This window comes from Balaenoptera borealis (assembly GCF_965194805.1).
Source record: "Balaenoptera borealis genome assembly, chromosome: 6".
NCBI classification, from domain to species: Eukaryota; Metazoa; Chordata; class Mammalia; order Artiodactyla; family Balaenopteridae; genus Balaenoptera; species Balaenoptera borealis.
Window position 1 is genome coordinate 44317657 of NC_138863.1, and position 20875 is coordinate 44338531.

Genomic DNA, 20875 nt, shown 5'->3' on the forward strand with positions numbered 1-20875 from the left:
TGTTTTTAAAAATGGGCAAAAATGTAAATTAGTTAAATCATGAAAGTAGAATGCAAATGGCCAAACATATTTTTAAGGGAAGTGAAAATGTAAAATGATAATGCACCTTCAAGTTGACTGAGAATAAAAGAATAGAGCTAGTGATTTGGGCCAGCGACCCTTGAGGCAGGATGTGTGGTAGGTGAGCAAGCTCCCTGCTGAGAAGGGCATAAATTGCTTCAATGTTTCTGGAGGGCAATTTGGCAGAATGCAGTAAAAGCCTCAAAAATGCTCACACCCTTTGACTCAAAAATTACATTTCTGGGAATTCATAATGCAGGGATTGACAAATATTTTCTATAAAAGTCCAGATAGTAAATACTTTAGGCTTTGCAGGCCACATGTGTCTTTCTTGCTTTTCTTCTTTGTGTGTGTGCTTTTTTTCTTTAACTCTGAAAAAATGTGAAAGCTATTAGCTTGAGGGCTGTAGAAAAACTGGTTGTGGCCTGAAATTGGCCTGAGGTCAGTAATGTGTGCAGTGTTGACTGCAAGAAAGTTCATCACAGTGGATTTGGTAATAGCCAAAAGGATAAAGCAACTAAATGTCTGAGGATAGAAATTAGCTACAACCATGTGTGAAACAAGTTTTTTAAAGTTTTAAATGTTTAAAAAATTTTCAGAATGATATTTATTGCATGAGATAGTATTCATGATTTGTTAAGTGGAAAAATACAGTTTACCAAAGAATATCTGTTATCCCAAATACAACATAAGCATGTGTATCTATGCATAGAAGAAGAACTGGAAAGATATAAACACCCTAAGATGTTGATAGTGGTCTTGGGGTGGGGGTGAGATTGTAGATATTTGGGTTTTTTTGTTGTATGTATGTGTTTCCAATAGTGAATATGTATTGTTTTTGTAATAAGTAAAAATACAAGAAACTTTGCTTGGGCAGCAACAAGGCCCTTAGTTGTCAGTTTGAGAAAATCTTCCCCAAATTCCCTTCCCCTGTCTCTGTGTGCTCCCTGAACACATCATGATCTTTTTTTTTTCCCTAACAAAATGATTCTTTTATTGCTATTTTTTTATAACGATCTTTTGACTACCATTATTTACTTAATTGAAGAATGGTTAATACCTTCGTTTAGTTATGCATTCCTCTTTTATTGGACATCTGGGTTCCCAGTATTTCACTATTGTAAGTATGCTGGTTATTTTCTACTTGCTGTCTGCCAGATCCATTTTCCTTCCTTCTCTGCCGGACTCTGTGCCTCAGAAGGCAGAACTTTCATAGACTATTTTCTCTGGGTTCTCTTGCCGGCTGGCTTCCCGTTAGGATTGACCAGTGGGTGATACCAAAAGCAGGTTGGAGAGTGGAAAATGGGAAAAGGTTGGGGTATTTCTTCCCACCTCTTTTGCTGCTTTGGTCCTCTAAGGCTCCTGTAAGGCAGCCCCTACCGCTTTGCTAATTTGATCTCCTCCCCTTATCCCTTCAGTCCTAGCAGTGGTAACAGCTTCTTACTGTTGCAAGAGGCTGGATACCTTCACATCGAATTGTTTCCCTTCACCCAACCCTAAACCTAACCCAAAATTTATGTAAATAGTCAGTTCAATAAAATCTCTTCTGTCGGAACACCTAAGTGGAAGTTGATTCCTGTTAGGACAGACTGATGTATTAAAGAACACTGGTGAGGGACTTCCCTGGTGGTCCAGTGATAAAGAATCCGCCTTCCAATGCAGGGGACCCAGGTCCCATCCCTGACTGGGGAACTAAGATCCCACATGCAGCAGGGCAACTAAGCCCCTGTGCCTCAACTAGAGAGTCCGAGTGCTGCAAACTACAGAGCCCACGTGTTCTGGAGCCTTTGTGCCACAACTAGAGAGAGAAAACCCCCACCAACTAGAGAGCTCGCATGCCACAACAAAAGATCCTGCATGCCGCAAAGAAGACCCAAGGCAGACAAAAAAAAAAAAAAAAAAGAACACTGGTGAACATCATGGATCAAAAATCTTTTATTTCTTATGCAACAGGCCCTGTATTCTCACATTTTACATCTGAGCTTTTGACTATTTGCAAGGTAATTATAGAATGATTTACAAGTTTCCTGAAGCAGGAATTTGAATTACTGTGAGACCAGTGTTTGGGAATGTAACATTTTGACTATTGTTCTCCACTTCTCCAGACACTTTTTGAGAAGACTCCATTGCATTTTATTGAAGAAATCATATACTACAATATAGTGGTGTTCAAATTTTGATGTTTTCAGTGGAATCCGTAAGAAAATATTTGTAAATATCAAGCCTAACATGTAAATGAGATAAAAGTCACATACAGATTTGGGGGAACCTTCTTTCTCATCTTTGAGGCAGACTTAGGACATCCCTGCAGAATTCCCAGGCCCCTTGGAACACATTTTGAAAATACAGATTTGGAGAGTCCAAGAGTCTGGAAGATATATCCTTCATAAGTATCAAGTGTCTATTATATTTCTCTAGGTTAGATTCCTAGAATTACATGGTCAACCATATGACTTTGCCAATTGCCCTTCAAAACACTCTTCACTGTGAATGATGTTGCTTTCCTCATTACTGCATCTATTATCAAATACACACAAACAAAAAACATTTCCTAATTTCTCATTATAGTTTTAATTGCATTTTAATTATTTTTGAGAGGTTTTTTTTCCTTGTCTATTTGTCATTTGTATTTCCTTTTCTCCTCTTCCTTCCCACCTTTTTTTAGCTGCCTTTTCATGTTCAACCATTTCTCTATTCATTCAATACATATTAATTCCTTATATCTGGGTATTATGCTAATGAATTTAAATGACAAACAATACAGTTATGTCTCTGCCCTCACGGAGCTCACAAACTAGCAATATTTGAGCCTTACTATTTATCTTGTTTAATTCAATTAACAATATAGTAGTTTGGCAACCCTTTGTCACTTTTGTTATGAATAATTTTCTTAGTTTGCCTTTTATTGACGGGTGTTTATTATTTACAAATTAAAAAATGTTTAATGTAGTCAAATCTATGGATCTTTGTTTTTATGCCTGGAAAATCCTTTTAAAACCAAAGATCAGATCAATATTCACTTATATTTCTCCTGATATTTTTTACTATTTGAATTTTTAGATTTAAGTCTTTAATAATCTGGAAGTTATTTTGAGAAGCTTTAAATTGATTTCCCCCCACCCAAATATCTAATTTTATTTTTCTAATATCCAAATAGCCAATTTTCCTGACATCATTACTGAACAGATATCCTTTTCCCACTAATCTCTGATGACAAATACATCATGTATTAAGCTCTTTTATACCCTAGGCTATATTGGGTCCTCTATTTTCTTTCATTCATCTGCCTTTGGACTACTGTGCCAATGGCAAAGTTTTTAATAGCAAATGGGTAATTCTCCACCAAAATTCACTCTTTCCAAATATTCAAAATATTTATGTTTTCAGATGAAATTTATTAACTAACTTCTTATTACAAAAGTAATGCATTATGAAGACAAGTTGTGGAAACTTTGAGAAAACGTGAAAAAATATAAAGAATGAAACAAAACCCATACCAAATTCTATGACCATTAACATTTTGGAGTATAACTTGCCATCTTCTCTGTGTGTTTATGTATATATTATTTCTACAAATGTTACTAAGCATACTGTTTTGTAAACTGCTGTTTAATCATCACATATGAGCATTTCACCATGTCATTAAATATTCCTTTGAAATATGATTTTTAATGACACATTAGCCGAGGCCTCTAGCATAAGGGTCGATAGCAGAGTGTCAGCAGGCAGCTCTCACAGCCTCCTAGACTCAGTCATATCCTTTACTCAGTCATAGCAAACTAGCATTGAGGTCACCAATTGTTGTCACATGGATCAACATTGCATGCCTGCCACTGTCATACCTCATAGCTTGAAATCAGCTGTTGGAAACTTGAAATTGGTTTTGACTGTAATTCACTGGATTATAATGAGTTTTGGAGCATTTGCCACCTATAGCTCATCTGTTAGGCGTATGTAAAAATGACTCAACCATAAGATATGAGGTAGCTAACAGATAGGCAAAAATGTAGGTTACTCACACAAGAACTAAATTTGAATTGATTTAGTGTAAGAGATTCCTAGCACCATATTGCACAATCTTATTTTTGTGTTCCCTTAAAAATCATTAACTAGGGCTTCCCCAGTGGCACAGTGGTTAAGAACCTGCCTGCCAATGCAGGCGACACGAGCTCGAGCCCTCGTCCGGGAAGATCCCACATGCTGCGGAGCAACTAAGCCCGTGCGCCACAACTACTGAGCCCGCATGCCCTAGAGCCCGTGCTCTGCAAAAAGAGAAGCCACCACAGTAAACGCGCGCACCGCAACGAAGAGTAGCCCCCACTCGCCACAACTAGAGAAAGCCCGCGCGCAGCAACAAAGACCCAATGCAGCCGAAAATAAATAAATAAATAAAACAAATAAATTTTTAAAAATCATTAACTAATATAAGTCGTTTATACTTTCCTTAGAAAAGGCTGAACAACTCTCATGAAGACAAAGCATATCCATGATTTTCTTAAAGATTTGGGGAAGAATCCTTAACATCTGTGATAGAATATTTAAAACTCCTTGAGTTTTTCTTAAATTACAGTGCAAATTTACTAAACTATATAAACTAGGGGGCTTTGAGCGTGGTATTGAGGGCTACATGTAGCTGAGATCCTACGAAAGCAAAGGGTAAATTTCTAGAACAAGTCATGCAGATATATTTATAAGCACTTTCCAATGTATGGGAACATAGGCTTATCTCTAACAAAGTTTCACCAGGCCTGAGTGTTTATCTTTACTCTCTCACACCCTATACACACAAACACATACACATGTAGTATATATACTTAAAACTTCATAAAATAGGAATTATCTTTTTTTTTTCACTTACCTTTCCACAGAAGGGTTGCTTACTGAATTCCAAGATGTAAAATATAATAAATGCCAAAGTCTTGAAGTATATAGTTACTTAGGATCTGAGTTTCCCTCTGTCTCAAGGGAATTAAAAGCTGGAATCTGAGAGCAAAAAGTTCAGGGAAGGGACTCTGGATTGCCTTCCCGTGTGCTTCATCTGAACACTTTTTTAGTAAACTGCCCAGCCCAGCCCCTACTGATTAGGTGTACAATTCTCTGCCATTCAGTACAAAGTTTTTCCTCTGGAACAAGCATGTTATCAATGAGTCATTTCCTCCAATTGTTAGACTTTCCTGAATATTTTCTTGTTTACTTTAGCCATCCATGGAAGACCCTAAAATCAACTTATGTTGGAGACTCCCTGATACTCTTTAGTTTGTAAAACAATTTCCTGTGTATTTTGTTATCTTGAGTATTTATATCCTCATTGCTTATTCCTTTTGTGTATTTTGCTTCGGAATACATTTGCCTAGCTTTTTTTAGAACTGTTAATTTTGTAATCTATCTTTTGGATATTACATGGTAAGTGTGAATGTGACACTAATTTCATAGGGAAAAGTGCGTTAAAATTCTTTAAACCTCTTAGGCATTCAAAAATAGAACTTTAAGAAGCTGGTTTAAAACATCTAACATGCAGAATCAAATTCTTTTCCAAAACCACACCCTCCATACCTCATGTTACCAAATTATTCTGGTAAAAACTTAAGCCAGGGCTTCCCTGGTGACGCAGTGGTTAGGAATTGCCTGCCAATGCAGGGGACACGGGTTCGAGCCCTGGTCGGGGAAGATCCCACATGCTGCGGAGCAACTAAGCCTGTGCACCACAACTACTGAGCCTGCGCTCGAGAGCCCACGTGCCACAACTACTGAAGCCTGCGTGCCTAGAGTCCATGCTCTGCAACAAGAGAAGCCACCACAATGAGAAACCCGCACACCGCAACAAAGAGTAGCTCCTGCTCGCCACAACTAGAGAAAGCCCACGCGCAGCAACAAAGATCCAACGCAGCCAAAAATAAATAAATAAAATAAATAAATTTATAAAAAAAACCAAAACTTAAACCAACAAGAGACTGGAAAGGCAAGAGGAGACAAGAAGTAGATCTCTCATATGCAAATTATACTGTGTTTTTATTTTGTTAAGTAACTTCCTTCTATGATACATAAAGTTCATCATTATTTAGGTAATATTAGGAGACAAATATATTTTGCCAATGGGGTTGTACTATTACTCCTAACACCTCACAACTTAAAAATAATTTTAGCTTTCATAATGTCTTCACAGATATTGAACTTTTGATCCTAAATGCTTTTCACAAGTTTTTTCCTATAGAATGTACTGTCACTGAAATGTTTACTAAAATGTTTGCTTATTGTGATTAATTTTGAGTTTCCACAAGTGAAATGTTATAAATGGGAAGAAAACATTGGAAAATTAGAAAGAACATGTACTTGTCTCCTGTTTTTGTTGTTGTTGTTCACATAGTTTTTTTTTTTTTTAACACTTAAAAAAAAATACATATTTATTTATTTATTTTGGCTGCGCCGGGTCTTTGTTGTGGCATGCGGACTTCTTAATTTCGGCATGCTTGCAGGATCTAGTTCCCTGACCATGGATCGAACCTGGGTCCCCTGCATTGGGAGTGCAGAGTCTTACCTACTGGACCACCAGGGAAGTACCAGTTCTTTTCGTCATAGATATTTTTCCTCCCCTTTTTTCACAAGAAAAGTTAAATATATTACCTGACATATACAGTTAAATTTTATCTTGGAAATAGCAACAAATGTGGTTCAGCTGATGCTTCTGTGAGGACCAATGAGTTAAATGAAAGTTGCAGACTATTGCTTGACACCAAGATGAGGAAAAGGACGCTAATTCCCAGTCACCATGCACTTCTCCATTGCCATTTCTGGTCTCCTGCCCACCATCCCTTTAGATAGTCTTATCTCCTGGGTGATTACGGAGGTTTTGTCCTCAACATACTCCAGGGTCTAGGAGGAGATGAGTGTACAGCAGCAGCTGTCTCTCATTTGTTGTTGTTGAAGTCACAGCTTAAAACTTGAAAAAAAGCAATCTTTGATGTTACCATTTACCATAAATTTTTCATCAGCTGCAAATTATTTCCTACCTCGTCCCTGGATCTTAAAAACACGTATGAAACATTGTTGTCTTGCCTTGCACTGTCTTTTCTTTTTAAGTGAGTATTTTGCTTCTAAATATAGGCAGAAATTTTACAAATTTTGATTGATCTTACCACTAATAACATAGGATGTGTTGTTTTGGTTTTTTAATTTAGGGTTTGGAGGCAAGGGTCTCAAAGGAGGGTTTCTGAGCATTGCAGCTGCACAGAACACTGATATTCACAATTTTCTCTTTCCTTACCCTCTATTTTATCTTCCATTGGGAAAGTGAATATAGCATTAAGAATAGTAGCGAGCCTCACCAACCAAACACCAGACAATACAAAAGTGACTCTGAAAGGACTCAAAGTCTTCCCATATGAGTGGAAAAGCATACTATTTCAACAGTCGTTTGATTTTATTTCTCCTCCTCCAAAGAAATACCAAATATTAAGAAATCCAATGTTCATAAGAGGGAAGTATATGAATACTTTAAGGCAAATTTTAATCTACTTACATATTATTATTGCTGTGTATAGATACATACAATTCTAGGGAATTGTAGGGAAACCCAGAAGAGTTTAAAGGCTATAATTATTACAAAAGATTTTCCTGATTACATAGGTCCCAGTTGGACTTGCTAACATCACAGTATTTTAACTCTACTTACCAAACTTGGTAGGGCAGGTCAGTTTACTCATTTACTCACTGGGGGACGTTTTAGTGGTAATTTAAAATATTTATTGCTAAACTGAGCTCCTCAAGACTGTATCGATATAATATCCATATTTTAAAATAATGAAGATAATTTGACATTGCATATTAGAAATATGCGAATTATTAGAAATATGAAAATAGACATTTGTACTATTATTATGTACCAAGGTTTACGTTTTTTGAAAATACAGAGCTTTATAATATCAGTGTTATATCTTATGTTGTGTATGTAAGAGTTATGCATGTATTTTAATTTTAATTATTAAGGACACAGTTTTACATGCAAAATCAAGCAATGTATGAAAGTTTTTTTGCAAGAAATCTGTTTTGGAGGCACTACCTTATGGAAAAACGTAAGCCTTTCAATCTTCTTTGATGTGATACATTCATCATCTGCTGGCAACTTACTAGAAACCCAGTGCATGTAGTAAAGAAAAAACTTATCCCAAAAGTATTTTGGGAATTACCTATAAAGAGAAATGTGGTAGGTTTTGTGTAATTTTTTTTCAAATAAATTTTATTTATTTATTTATTTATTTTTGGCTGTGTTGGGTCTTCGTTGCTGTGCGCGGGCTTTCTCTAGTTGCGCCAAGCGGGGGCTACTCTTTGTTGTGGTGCGTGGGCTTCTCATTGCGGTGGCTTCTCTTGCTGTGGAGCACAGGCTCCAGGTGCACAGGCTTCAGTAGTTGTGGCACACGGGCTCAGTAGTTGTGGCGTGTGGGCTTAGTTGCTCCGCAGCATGTGGGATCTTCCCTGACCAGGGATCGAACCTGTGTCCCCTGCATTGGCAGGCAATTCTTAACCACTGCGCCACCAGGGAAGCCCTGTAATATTTTTTATGTCCTTAAAAATCACTTTTATTTTTGTTACAAAACAATTATTTACTCTCAAGAGAAACAATAGAAAATATAAATAATAATAGAGAAGTAATGAGTCTCCCCTTTTTCCACCACCAGCCAAGGATAACTGCTGCTCACATTTTGGGTATATATTCTTCTAGAATGTTTCTATGCATACACATACACATTTTTTTCTAACAGAAACCATCTTTGTTTTTGAAATTTCCTATTTTATTAATGCTCCTATCTTTATCAGCTGTTCTTTGAATCAGTACACTGAGCATGGATACTGGTTGATGATCTGAGAAATAACCCATCATTGCCTGCCAAACCCACCTAATCTTGGAACTCATAAACATCCCCAGTATCCAAATAGATGGTTAAATCCCAGGGCCTCATGATCCAAGGTGACCCATTTATAGCTCAAAAAACTTAAACCAGGTTAATCAGATTGTTATGCTGAGTTCAGAAAATGAGAAACAGATTGGCCAGTTAGTAAGTTTGACAAAAGCAAAATGAATAAGTAAATAAATAATGATTTAAAAGCGATATTGTGAGATGCTGTCACGAAGTAGAGTTGGGCTCAAACAAACCAAGACAAGTCAAAACCTCTTAAAAGTCAAGTTAGTATGAAGGTGTAGAAAAGATATAAGAAAGGATGTGGGGAGCCAGACAAACTGGCCATGTTTCAAAGTGATACTGATAGAATTCAAATCTGATTTTGTCATGTTTCTGCTTAAATACCCATAAGGTAGCTTCATAGACCCTTTGTGATCTGATACCATCTTGTCACTCCTTGCCACTGTCAGAATGCTGGAGTCATGTTTTGTTTCATCTGTGCAGAGTTTTCCTATATCTAAAACAGTCAGTTCTTCTGAGTAGCTTTCTCTGATTCTTAGACTATGACAGGTGGTCCTGCTATGTGCTTCCATAGCACCATGTAACCTCCAAGGCTGCAGGGCCCAACACCTAACATAGCACCTGGATCATAATAGGCCTTCAGTGACTATATAAAGCACCAAGAGAGAAGCAGACATTCCACAAGTCTGTGTGAGATTCCACGTGACCAAAGAAAGAGGGCAATGAAAAGAAAGGGCACCCAAATGTGGCTCATATGTAATCAATATTTTTAAAAAAACTTTTTTTTAAAGTACTGGTTCAGTTGTTAAATTTAAATTAAAAATAATTCAGTTCCTCAGTTGTACTAGACACATTTGAAGTGCTCAATAGTCACTTGTGTCTGATGTTGAATAACATAGCTATAGACAACTGTGAGAGTTTTTAGCAGCTAAATAAAAAGTCAAAAGTGGCATCCTAGGAAGATTTGTTGTCAGTAAAATGCAGAGTGAATTGAAGGATGTGATGGTTGAGAGAGAAGAGGGAAGTTATATCTGGAATGAATTACATGTGGGTACTAGAATGGTAGCACTGGGGTGTTAAGAGGAGTGGGCAAATCTGAGAGATGTTTCAGAGAAATAATTGCCATGCCTTGATGACTGATTGGCAATGAGAGAAGAAAAAACTATTCAAGAGTGGTAGCCAGGGACTTCCCTGGTGGCACAGTGGTTGAGAATCCGTGTGCCAATGCAGGGGACACAGGTTCAATCCCTGGTCTGGGAAGATCCCACATGCTGTGGAGCAACAAAGCCCATGTGCCACAACTACTGAGTCTGCACTCTAGAGCCCACGAGCTACAACTACTGAGCCCGCGTGTCCTAGAGCCTGTGCTCTGCAAAAACAGAAGCCACCGCAATAAACACGCGCACCACAACGAAGAGTAGCCCCCACTTGACGCAACTAGAGAAAGCCCGTGTGCAGCAACGAAGACCCAATGCAGCCAAAAAAAAAAAAAAAGAGTGGTAGCCAGCCTCCAAACCGCCCTCAATGATCCTTGCCTCCTAGTATTCACACCCTGGTGGGTGTAGTCCCCTCCTACACTGTACCAGGGTAGTATGTGTGACCTATAGAATAAGGCAGTAGTGATGGTACATCACTTCCAAGATTAAGTTATAAGAGATATGGTGACTTCTGTCTTGGTGGTTCTCTCTTTTGGATCACTTACTCTGGAAGAAGCCAGCTGCTATATTGTGAGCAGCCCTGTGGAGAGGCCCCTATGGCGAGGGACTGAAGGCTGCCAACAAGCTTGTCAGTGAGTTTGGAAGTGGGTCCTTCTGCCCCAGTTGAGCATTCAGATGACCGCTGTCCCAGCCAACACCTTGACTGCAACCTCAGCAAAGACTCTAAGCCAGAACCACCAAGCTAAGCCTCTCTCTGATTCCTGAGTCTCAGAATCAGAGAGATAAGAAATGTTTGTTGTTTTAAGCTGCTAAACTTTGGGGTAATTTGTAACAGCAATTGATAATTATTGCATCAAACCTTAATAAAAAGATAACCCAATTTAAAAATGAGCAAGAGATTTGAACAGCCACTTTACAAAAGAAGATAATAAGTATATGAAAAAGTGCTCAATATCATTAGATACAAGGGAAATGCAAATGAAAACCACAATGAGTAATACTATACACACACCAGCAGGATAAAATTAAAAAGACTGACAGCACAAAATGTTGATGAGGTTGTGGAGCACCACAATTCTTTTTTTTAAATTGAGATATAATTCACATATCATACAATTTACCAATTTAAAGTATGTAATTCAGTGGCTTTTAGTATAGTGCAACCATTACAATATATTTTAGAATATTTTTATTACACCAAAAAGACACCCACATGACTTAGCTGTCACCCTCCAGTTGTCCCACCACTCCTACCAAGACCTAGGCAGCCACTAGTCTACTTTCTGTCTCTATACATTTGATTATTCTAGGCACTCATATTAATGGAATCATACAAAATGTGGTCGATTGTGACTGGCTTCTTTTCACTTGGCAGTGTTTTCAAAGTTCATCCATGTGGTAGCTTGTATCAGCAGTTCATTTCTTTTAATTGTCAAATAATATTTTATTGTGTGGATATATCACTTAAAAAAATCCACCAGTTAGACATATGGGTCAACATTTTAGTGATTATGAATAATGCTCCTATAAAGATTTGTGTGGATTATGTTTTCATTTCTCTTGGGTGTATATCCAGGAGAGGAATTGCTAGGTCTCATGGTAACTCTATGTTTAACCATTTGAGGGACTGTCAGACTTTTTTCCTGAAATGGCCATGGCATTTTACATTCCTACCAGCATTGTATTCAGGATTCCAAATTCTCCACCAACACCTGTTATTTTCTGTCTTTTTGATAGCCATCCTGGTAGGTGCGAAGTCATATCTTATCTTGGTCTTGATTTGCACTTCCCTGATGGCCAAGCATGTTGAGCACCTTGTCATATGATTATTGATCATTTGTACATCTTCTCTGGAGAACTGTCATTTTTTTTTCATAAATTTATTTATTTTTGGCTGTGTTGGGCCTTTGTTGCTGCACGTGGGCTTTCTCTAGTTGTTTCTCGAGTGGGGGCTACTCTTCATTGCGGTGCGTGGGCTTCTCATTGCGGTGGCTTCTCTTGTTGCGGAGCACAGGCTCTAGGCGCGCGGGCTTCAGTAGTTGTGGCGCAGGGGCTTAGTTGCTCTGCAGCATGTGGGATCTTCCCAGACCAGGGATTGAACCCGTGTCCCCTGCATTGGCAGGCAGATTCTTACCCAATGTGCCACCAGGGAAGTCCCAGGAGAACTGTCTTTTCAATCCATCGTCCATCTAAAAAATAGGGCTATTTGTCATTTTTTATTATTGAGTTGTAATAGTTCTTTACATATTGTAGATACCGGCTCCTTATCAAATATATCATTTGCAAATTTGTTTCCCTTTCTGTGGATTGTCTGCAACTAGAATTCTTAGTCCAAAATAATACAAACACCCTTTTGAGAAAGGTCGTGGGTTACATAATTTGCCCAAATTCACTAAACTATTCACTAAACTAGTACACTAAACTAGTGTGCTAAAGGCAGGTCAGGACCGACATAATTTATGGGGCTTAGTGAAAAATGAAAATGCAGAGTCCCTTGTTCAAAAATTATTAAAAGCAGAGCATTAAACCAAAGGCAGATTCCTTCTAAGCATGGGGCCTTGTGAGACACAGGTTACACACACATGAAGCTAGGGGGACAGGGAAGATTTGAATCTTGGGCTTGCAGGAAAGCCCTTGGTCTTTCCAGTAAACCATGCTGATGATTGTTCATTTTTTGTGCACGCTGAATGAGGGTGATGTCAAACAGCAATTTCCCACAGCAGGTTAAAAACTGAATTGTAGGTCAGGAGTTCTTTCTGTGATGCCTGTTTGCCCTCTGTTCAATGGGTATTTGGTAATTATATTTGACTAGGTAGAAAGGTAATTTTTGACCAAAGGCTTGGCAGTATATTCTCAGATGTCAACTTGCTAAGACTAACTCCTTTAAATTCCCTCTCTCTGAAATTCTTCCCTGAATTCCTCCTTCCTGATAAATGTGTCAGTGGTTCAGTGGTGATGAAATGTTTGCTGCTGGACATCTGGGTGTATCTGGACGCAGAGGAACATTCTTCTGTATCTACATAATAGTTGATACTAGTGGTTGAGTCAAATTTTAGTTTCATTCAAGAGTAGGTTACTTTCTAGATGCAATTTTATGCTTTTGCTGATAACAGTAACTTTTAGTTTAGTTGAAGACATATATATCACCTCTTAAGGAGACAATTCTTGTCTGTCATTAAGGAAGATTGGGGAACTATAACTTTTCCAAAAAACCGGAAATATCTCAATCCTAATATGAAAGAAATTCTGCTATGTTAGGCTAGGAATAAATGACAGTAAATGTCCTCCTCTTATCACGTGTATTTCATCTGCTTGATTCTCAGAATAGAATACTAATCTTAGGGACTTCCCTGGCAGTCCAGTGGTTCGATCCCTGGCTGGGGGACTAAGATCCCGCAAGCCGCAAAGCACAGCCAAAAAAAAAAAAAAAAAGAATACTAAGTTTACTTTTTAAATGTTTTTTGGCCGCGCCGTAGGGCATGAAGGACCTTAGTTCCTCAACCAGGGATGCAACCCCTGCCCCTTGCAGTGGAAGAGCGGAGTCTTAACCACTGGACCGCCAGGTAAGTCCCAAGTTTACATTTTTAGTTTTAAAAAATCGTAAGATTCCAGAAAAGTCTTTCCTGTCAGTCTCTGCTAGTCAAACTAAGCTGGCTAGGTCACATCGGTTTTTCCCAGGAGAGCCCCTAGCGAGCAAACTCTTCCCTCCGGTTCAGCCCGCCTCCGCTCTCTGACCGCCTCGCCCACCGCCTGCACTCCGGCCCCGCCCCTCCCATCCCCAGGCCCCGCCCCCTCCCACCTCCCGTCTCCCTCAACCATTTCCTCAGTCGGTGGTTCTCGCCCCGCCCCTCAGCGCCGCGCCGCGGTAAAGTCCTGCCCTAGGCCTCTCTGGCCCTCTGGAGGACTTGCCGTCTGTGTCCGGCGGCGCCGGGCGGCGGTGGGCGGGTCTGACGTGCGGCGTGAAGAGCCAAGCGAGGGGGCTGCCTGGTCCGGGCTGTTTTAGGCTCCAGTGTTTTGGCGATGGGGCTGCGGGAGATGTGGAGACTCATGTCGAGGTGAGTGAGCGAGTGGCCTAGGGCAGGCTCATCGGCTGCGCTCGCCCAGGTGGAAGAGGTCGGGGGGGTGGGGACTGCCTGGCCTTGACGTTTCGAGTCGCCCTTGGAGGCGCAGCTCTCAAACCCGAGTCCCGACCCGCCTGGATCACCCTCTGCCCTCCTCTGGGTCTCGCTGTCACTCCTTCTAGCACCTTCTTTGCAGCATCACCTTCGTTTTCTGCCTCTCTGGCTCTTAATGCAGCCTTGACCCCCGTTTCTTTCCTTTTTCAAAGTTGAGTAAGTTTGGGGGACACGCAGGGTTTCAACTTGGGGGAATTTTGTGGCATGTTTTGTGCTAACAAACGCTCGTGCTTTGCCAGCTGTATCTGTGCTTGTGGTGTGATTGTTGTTCAGCTCTGTCGCGTAGTTCCAGCGTTAGTGCAGCTGTCTGGAACTTCGAGGCGAGTGTTGCGGCCGCACAGCTTGGCTTGGGGGAGTATGTGTGCAAACGTGTTGAACTTTTGAAAGTGCTACTCAATGCAGCTTGAGGTCAGCTGAGGAAATCTGGTAGCAATCACTGTAGGAAGTTAGGCTGCAGGTCTTGAGGCCTACCGCCTGCCCCCATGCATTACCAGGTATCAGCTCAGGCTGCTTGAAGGGAGAACCGGCTAATTTCCTCGACAGCTGAAATTCCTGGGGGTTTTTAGTCTTGGATTTTGCTTTAGGGCAAAGGGATGGGAGTGGTTTTTTGATTTAAGAATAGTTTCACCTTTAGGGCAATGTGTCTAGTTGTTTTAACCTTGTATCCATGCACCTGGTATTCAGTATTTGAAGAAAAATTGAAGAGTTGCTTTCCTTCTTCGTTGTTTTTTTTTTAATACCTTGAAATTAGTTGTCTCTGTGCCTCTAACCAGCTCACAGAGGAACTTGGCAGATATAAAGAAAATCGGTACATATAATCACTGCTGCTGCTTTTTTGAAGCTGTGAGCAAATACCGAATTAATTGAGAAACAAATTGGGAAAACATGTTTGTTAACAAAATTAACTGACTTGGGAAAGAATCTGTCATTCCCAGAGTTCAGATTGGCTCTGTTGCATGCCCAGTTGCAAGGTGCAGACTGATTAGGCGAGTCCTGGACTGATTTGGGGGCTTTGATCAGAGATGCCTTTTCCAGGGCTAGCCCTGGAGTGGGTATTACCCTGGCAAAGCAGAGACCTGAGGCCAGTATCATCCAGTTTTAACAGCCTAATTACAAATGTACTAAGGAATATGGTGCCACAGTTTTCTGAGAGGAACTAGGGTCCCTGTGCTGTGGTTGACATTGTTGGGCAGTCCTTGAACCCTGGCTTCCCTTGGCTTTTCTGGCACTGTCTTGCTTTCCTACTACCACTCTCCACTACTTATCTTGCCCTAGTGCCAATACAGCCCTTGGAATTTTTTGTTATTGTTGTAGTTCCCCGGTAAAGTACCTCTCTCTGAAGATAGCTCTCAAATTTGTATGTCTAACCTTGATTTATCCTGAGCTCTAGTACTAGTCACAACCACCTGAATGTCTCTTTTGCACCTCAAATATACATTTGCACATAAGTGCAACCCTTATTCCTCCTCTGCACTTTCAACTTCGTGGCACTATCTATTCTTCTGGATTCCTAAAGTTATCTAAGTTCCCCCACACTCCCAATCCTTATCTCTTCCAGCTGATTCGAATTTGAGCAATCCTCTCATTTATCACTTGTTGTTTTTGCAGGAACTTGATTAATGGACTTATCTGTTCCCAATTTCAATAGGTTCTGCACATGACTGCCAGATTAATCTTGCTGAAGTTTACTTAGTGCCTTCCATTCCTCTGCTCAGAAGCTCTTAGAGGTGTCCTCCTACCTATGGAATTAAATAAAAAGTTCCCAGCCTGGGTTTCAAAGATTAGGCCCCAGTTTAGTTCATGAATTCAACAATACTTACTGTCCTGTTACAGCTCCTGGGAGATAGTGTTCTAGGCACTTCTTTTATCCTGTAGCCAACCTGGACTACTTGTTTGTTTTTTTTTTTTAAAGATTTTTTTTGATGTAGACCATTTTTAAAGTCTTTATTGAATTTGTTACAATATTGCTTCTGTTTTACGTTTTGATTTTTTGGCCGTGAGACATGTGGGATCTTAGCTCCCCGACCAGGGATCCCAAGGATCGAACCCACACCCCCTGCATTGGAAGGCGAATTCTTAACCAGTGGACCGCCAGGGAAGTCCCTAGACTACTTGTTCTTATTGATTCTTAACTTCAGGTCATTGAAGTCCAAGGAGATCAGATGAGAAACAAATATTTAAACAAAAGTAATACCTAGTTATCAAGTCTGATAAGTGTCTTAAAGGAGAAGAGAGCCAGGTTTAGAAAGGAACAGGGGCTCAGGGAGCCTCTTCAAAGAGACTGATCTTTAAGCTGTTAATAGTGCTTTATTCCCTTCCTCATCTCCTCTGTGTTGTGCTGAACTATATTGTTTTGGTTTGCTTCTTGGGCTGCCTGTCTTCCCTTTCTTTTACTTCCGTGTAGTTGTTTCTGAAGGCTCAATATTTGATTCTCTGTTATTTTTATTATTATTATATTTTAGTCGAAGAGTCACAAACCCAGACGCAGATGCCCAGAAGGAATGGTGCCGGCTAGGTGGCAGCAGTGGGGATTAGTGGGAAACGAGTGAGCAATAGAGAGCGCTCTCTCTCTCTCTAAAGGCAGCTTTTCAGCCTGGGTGTTGTTGCCATGTCGTAGAGTGTAGACCCAGGGTTTCCAGAACTACCAGTTTGTCTGGAAAAGCTGGAAAGCTGCGTTTGTAAGTGAAATCCCTTGATCTTAAAGTGTTTGTCATTTTAAAACACTGCTAACCAAACAACACATTTGTAGGCTCAAGCAGCCTTCGGGCCATAGTTTTCCACTGTAGCTTTCTCACTTATTACTCATAGAGAGCTTAGAGGTTCTTAGGCCTCAGTGATTGTCTATACATGTGACTTCCTGCCATGTCTTTAGTTTTAACTTTTCCTTCAAACTCCAGTCTTTCTTCTCCACTCACTGTTGAATATTTCTACTTAGGTCATTACAACCTCAAATTCAAAATGGAATTCATATTTCATCCTACAAACCAGCTAGTTTCCTTCCCAAGCTTTTCAGTACCTATTTCTCCTAGCTCTCCTGGTATGAAATCTTGTAGTCATTTTTGGCATAATTCTTTTTCTTTTCCATTGAGTTTTTACTTTATAATAACTCAGTAAATCATTGCCTTGTTTCCACAGCTGGTGTTCATCAGTTCATGACTGAGTTACTTGGCCTTGATTTTCTGTTCTATTCACATTCTACCATGCCTAGTTCTGCTGTAATAATCTTCATTAAGTACTATTTTTATTATATCGTCATCTTAAACAGTTTCATGAAAAGTTAATTTTGTAAGCCCATGTGTGCTTTATTGGATAATCAAAAATCTTCTAAACGATAAGGTTCTCATCCTTCTAAGACAGTTGTTTTTAACTTTAGCATGTATGAGGATCACCTGGAGGGTTTGTTAAAAATAGATTTATGAGCCTTACCCCACAGTGTCTGATTCAGTAGGTGTGGGATGGGGCCAAGCATTTGCATTTCTAACACGTTCCCAGGTAAACTCATTGTGTAGGTCCAGGAACCACACTTTCAGAACAACTGCTGCTAGCAGCCAAGTTGACCATCACTTGAAGGAAATAAACCTGATAAAGTGAATTAGTAAATTAGCATTAGCTGGGATGTGCATCTCTCTTCCCTTCCACCAGATGGCAGTTTGGGAGTCAAAAGGAAGGAAAGAGACCATAAATTAAGAATTACTTGGGAGACTCTGAACATGCAAATACATTTTTGAGATATAAGAGTTAATACCAGATTTTAAATAATAGCTGAGTATAAATCGGAACATATAGAAGTAATATGATTGTATAGAATCTGGCAGGGAACTTAGTTGTACTTAGGTTTGTTTTCTATTTTGCTTTATAGTAACTGGTCCAGAGATTTTTTTTTGACCTGTAAATGCCATACACAGTGGGTCAAACTTGCGTTTGGTAGGTTTACATTAACTTTCTTTGAGTGAAATAAAATTCTATCTCATAAATAAAACTGGGACTTGAAGCCAGGCCTTGTGTTTCTCTTTGTTTATTCTTTATGCTGCAGGTAGTATTTAAACTGTTACATAAAACCTGCCAATCTGGCAGCATCCTCATTAGCCTTGAACTGGCATTTAGGTATTGGCCATTAAGGAATTCAAAAAGTTATTCTGGATCTAAAGAAATTAGTGCTTAAATTTTTTGATACTTAATTTTTCTTTTTGGAAGTTTTTTGGGTTAAGTTGAAAATATTTTTAGAAGTGGTGCTTTAGGGTAAGTGTAGTTCAGATTTTAAAAGTCTATATAAAACCTCTATTTTAAAAATACCCCTAAATAAGGATCTGTCACTTCAGGTTAATTTTTTTTTTTGAAGTGGACCATTTTTAAAGTCTTTATTGAATTTGTTACAATATTGCTTCTGTTTTATGTTTTGGTTTTTTGGCCAAGAAGCATGTGGGGTCTTAGCTCCCTGACCAGGGATTGAACCCACACCCGCTGCTTTGGAAGGTGAAGTCTTAACCCCTGGACCACCAGGGAAGCCCCCCAGGTTAATTTTTATAAAGTATTGATATTAATGACAACTTGTCTGAACTTTGGAATCTTTTGGGGAGCTTCAAACAAGATACCTATGTCTGTGTCCCATCTCCAGAGTTTGATAATTGGTCTTGGATGTGACCGGGGCTTTGGAATGTTTACAGTAGTCCCCAAGTGATTCTACTGTGCAGACTAGTTGTGGAATTACTGGCTTAGGATAAGAATATTTTAGTTGTGGTAAGGCAAGTTCAGAATACGCTAGTCCAGGAATGTGAAGTGTGACTGACTTAAATTAGTGATTTTCCTCTTTTTTTTGTAGCAGCATTCAATTTGTAATAGAAAATGAAAATAATACAAATTCTGAATAGTAAGTTAGATTACAAATATTTTTATGAATTCAGTCAACTAGAATGTGGTTACAAGTGGTAACAATGGTCATATTGCCCTTTTTCTTAATGTCTCAGCTAAACTTTTGCCCTTCAAATAATCTCAAGGTATCCTTCAAAAATTAATAAAATTAATAAATTGGCAACTTGTCAGGTCCATCAGATAGTATCTGTGTCTTTGCATATGCACAGCTCCTTCCAGCTGCTGCTGCTACTACTGATCTCAGCTTTGACCTCTCTCCGTATATCTTAAATCTCACTTCTTGTATCCCAGTACAGGTTTCCCCTGCTATCCGAAAGTAGAGCATTTCTGTGAAACCTCTCATAAGCCGAAATGGTGTAAAGTGAAGAAGCAGTTATCTTATGACACATCTTGCTAATGGATGTACAAAACAAATTGAGATAAAGCACAGAGGCTCCCACAGTTCAAGTCTTTGGTCACTTGGTGCTGAGATGCAGAGTGCAGTTCCTGCGGAAGGAGCTCAGTGGTGCCACTCTCACTGCTCGGGGTGCATGCTGCCTCTGTAACATCTCGCTTCAAAACAAACACTGAACGCTATTTTTGCTCTTCACCTGTTTTCATAAAAGTGATAATCCTCTTGGATTTCTTTGGATTAGTGAAAACAGGTGCTAAGGTAGGTCTTTGGAAAAAGCAAAGTGGTGTAAAGCGAACTTTCGAAAAGCAGGAGATGCCTGTATCTTCCTAATTATGGTATTTTTATATGCATCTCTGTCACTAAAGTTTGAGTTTCTCAAAGGCAAGAACGATGACTTTTGGGGAACTTTTTAAAAGACCCAAAGCTTAAAGATACAATTTGATGGACTTTCATGAACATACTCATTTCAGTGGCAGCTGGATCAGGAAACAAGATAGTACCAGCATCCAGAAGCCCTCTTTGTGCCCTCTCCAGTCACTACCCTCCCCCATGTTGCTTTTACTTTTACTTTAATTGTAAAGTATCAATACACGAAGTACTTAAATGTACTATTCTGAAGTCTATAGCGAACTTTTATATATGTGAACAGTCCTGTAACCATCATGATAGAGACAACTTCCAACACTCTGTGTTTCCTCATGCGCCTTCCCAGTTTCCCCCACCCTCCACCATTCTTACTTCTGTTATTATTGATCACTTTTGCTAAGCTGTATCTTAAGCTTTGTATTCCTAGCCTAGCAAACACTTTTAAAATAACAGACTTAGAGTTGTATTGTATTTGTCTTGTAGCCAGTTTTCTTTTCATAACTTCTGTCATGACTATTTTTCTATGTCATAACTATTATTCAAATATTTTTAAATACATATTTTTCTTGGCTATGTAATGGTTTTGTATAGATGACAGTTTTAAAAGTATTACTATATTGTTAGATACTTACTTTGTTTCCAGCTTTTTCCTTATGTAAATAATTGTTGCAGGCATCTTTGTAAATCAAACTTTGATCGTGTCTGAAGTTTCCTTAATACAAATGCCTGTGAAATTACTAGGCCTAAGGGTATGATCATTTTAAAGGTTGTGGGTCCATACTTCCAGCTTGCCTACTGGAAAGGCAATACCAATTTATATGTCTTCCAGCAATGTCTGAGAATGCCTGTTGCATCCTTATCAAACTTTTTTAAAATTAGCAGTTTTCTTTAACTTTTTTTAATTTTTATTTTTTTAAATAAATTTATTTATTTTATTTT

At 39.2% G+C, this 20875-nt stretch overlaps 2 protein-coding genes across 5 annotated transcripts in view; one reads left to right on the forward strand and one right to left on the reverse strand.

Moving 5' to 3' along the window:
- The window catches only part of INPP1 (inositol polyphosphate-1-phosphatase), a 32819-nt gene extending 26349 nt beyond the window's left edge, over positions 1–6470 (reverse strand). The window contains exon 1 of the mRNA XM_082397416.1: positions 4919–6470. The gene's annotated coding sequence lies outside the window, so the exon portion shown is untranslated. The remainder of the gene's footprint in view (positions 1–4918) is intronic.
- The window catches only part of HIBCH (3-hydroxyisobutyryl-CoA hydrolase), a 107452-nt gene that overhangs the window by 2329 nt on the left and 84248 nt on the right, over positions 1–20875 (forward strand). Inside the window, exon 1 of one of the 4 annotated variants that reach the window (XM_082397388.1) lies at positions 13963–14187. The exons of the other annotated variants lie outside the window; for them this stretch is intronic. Coding sequence (XP_082253514.1) covers positions 14153–14187 — 35 coding nt within the window. The 5' untranslated portion in view covers positions 13963–14152. Of the gene's footprint in view, positions 1–13962; positions 14188–20875 lie in introns of those variants that run through there. 4 annotated transcript variants of the gene reach the window in all.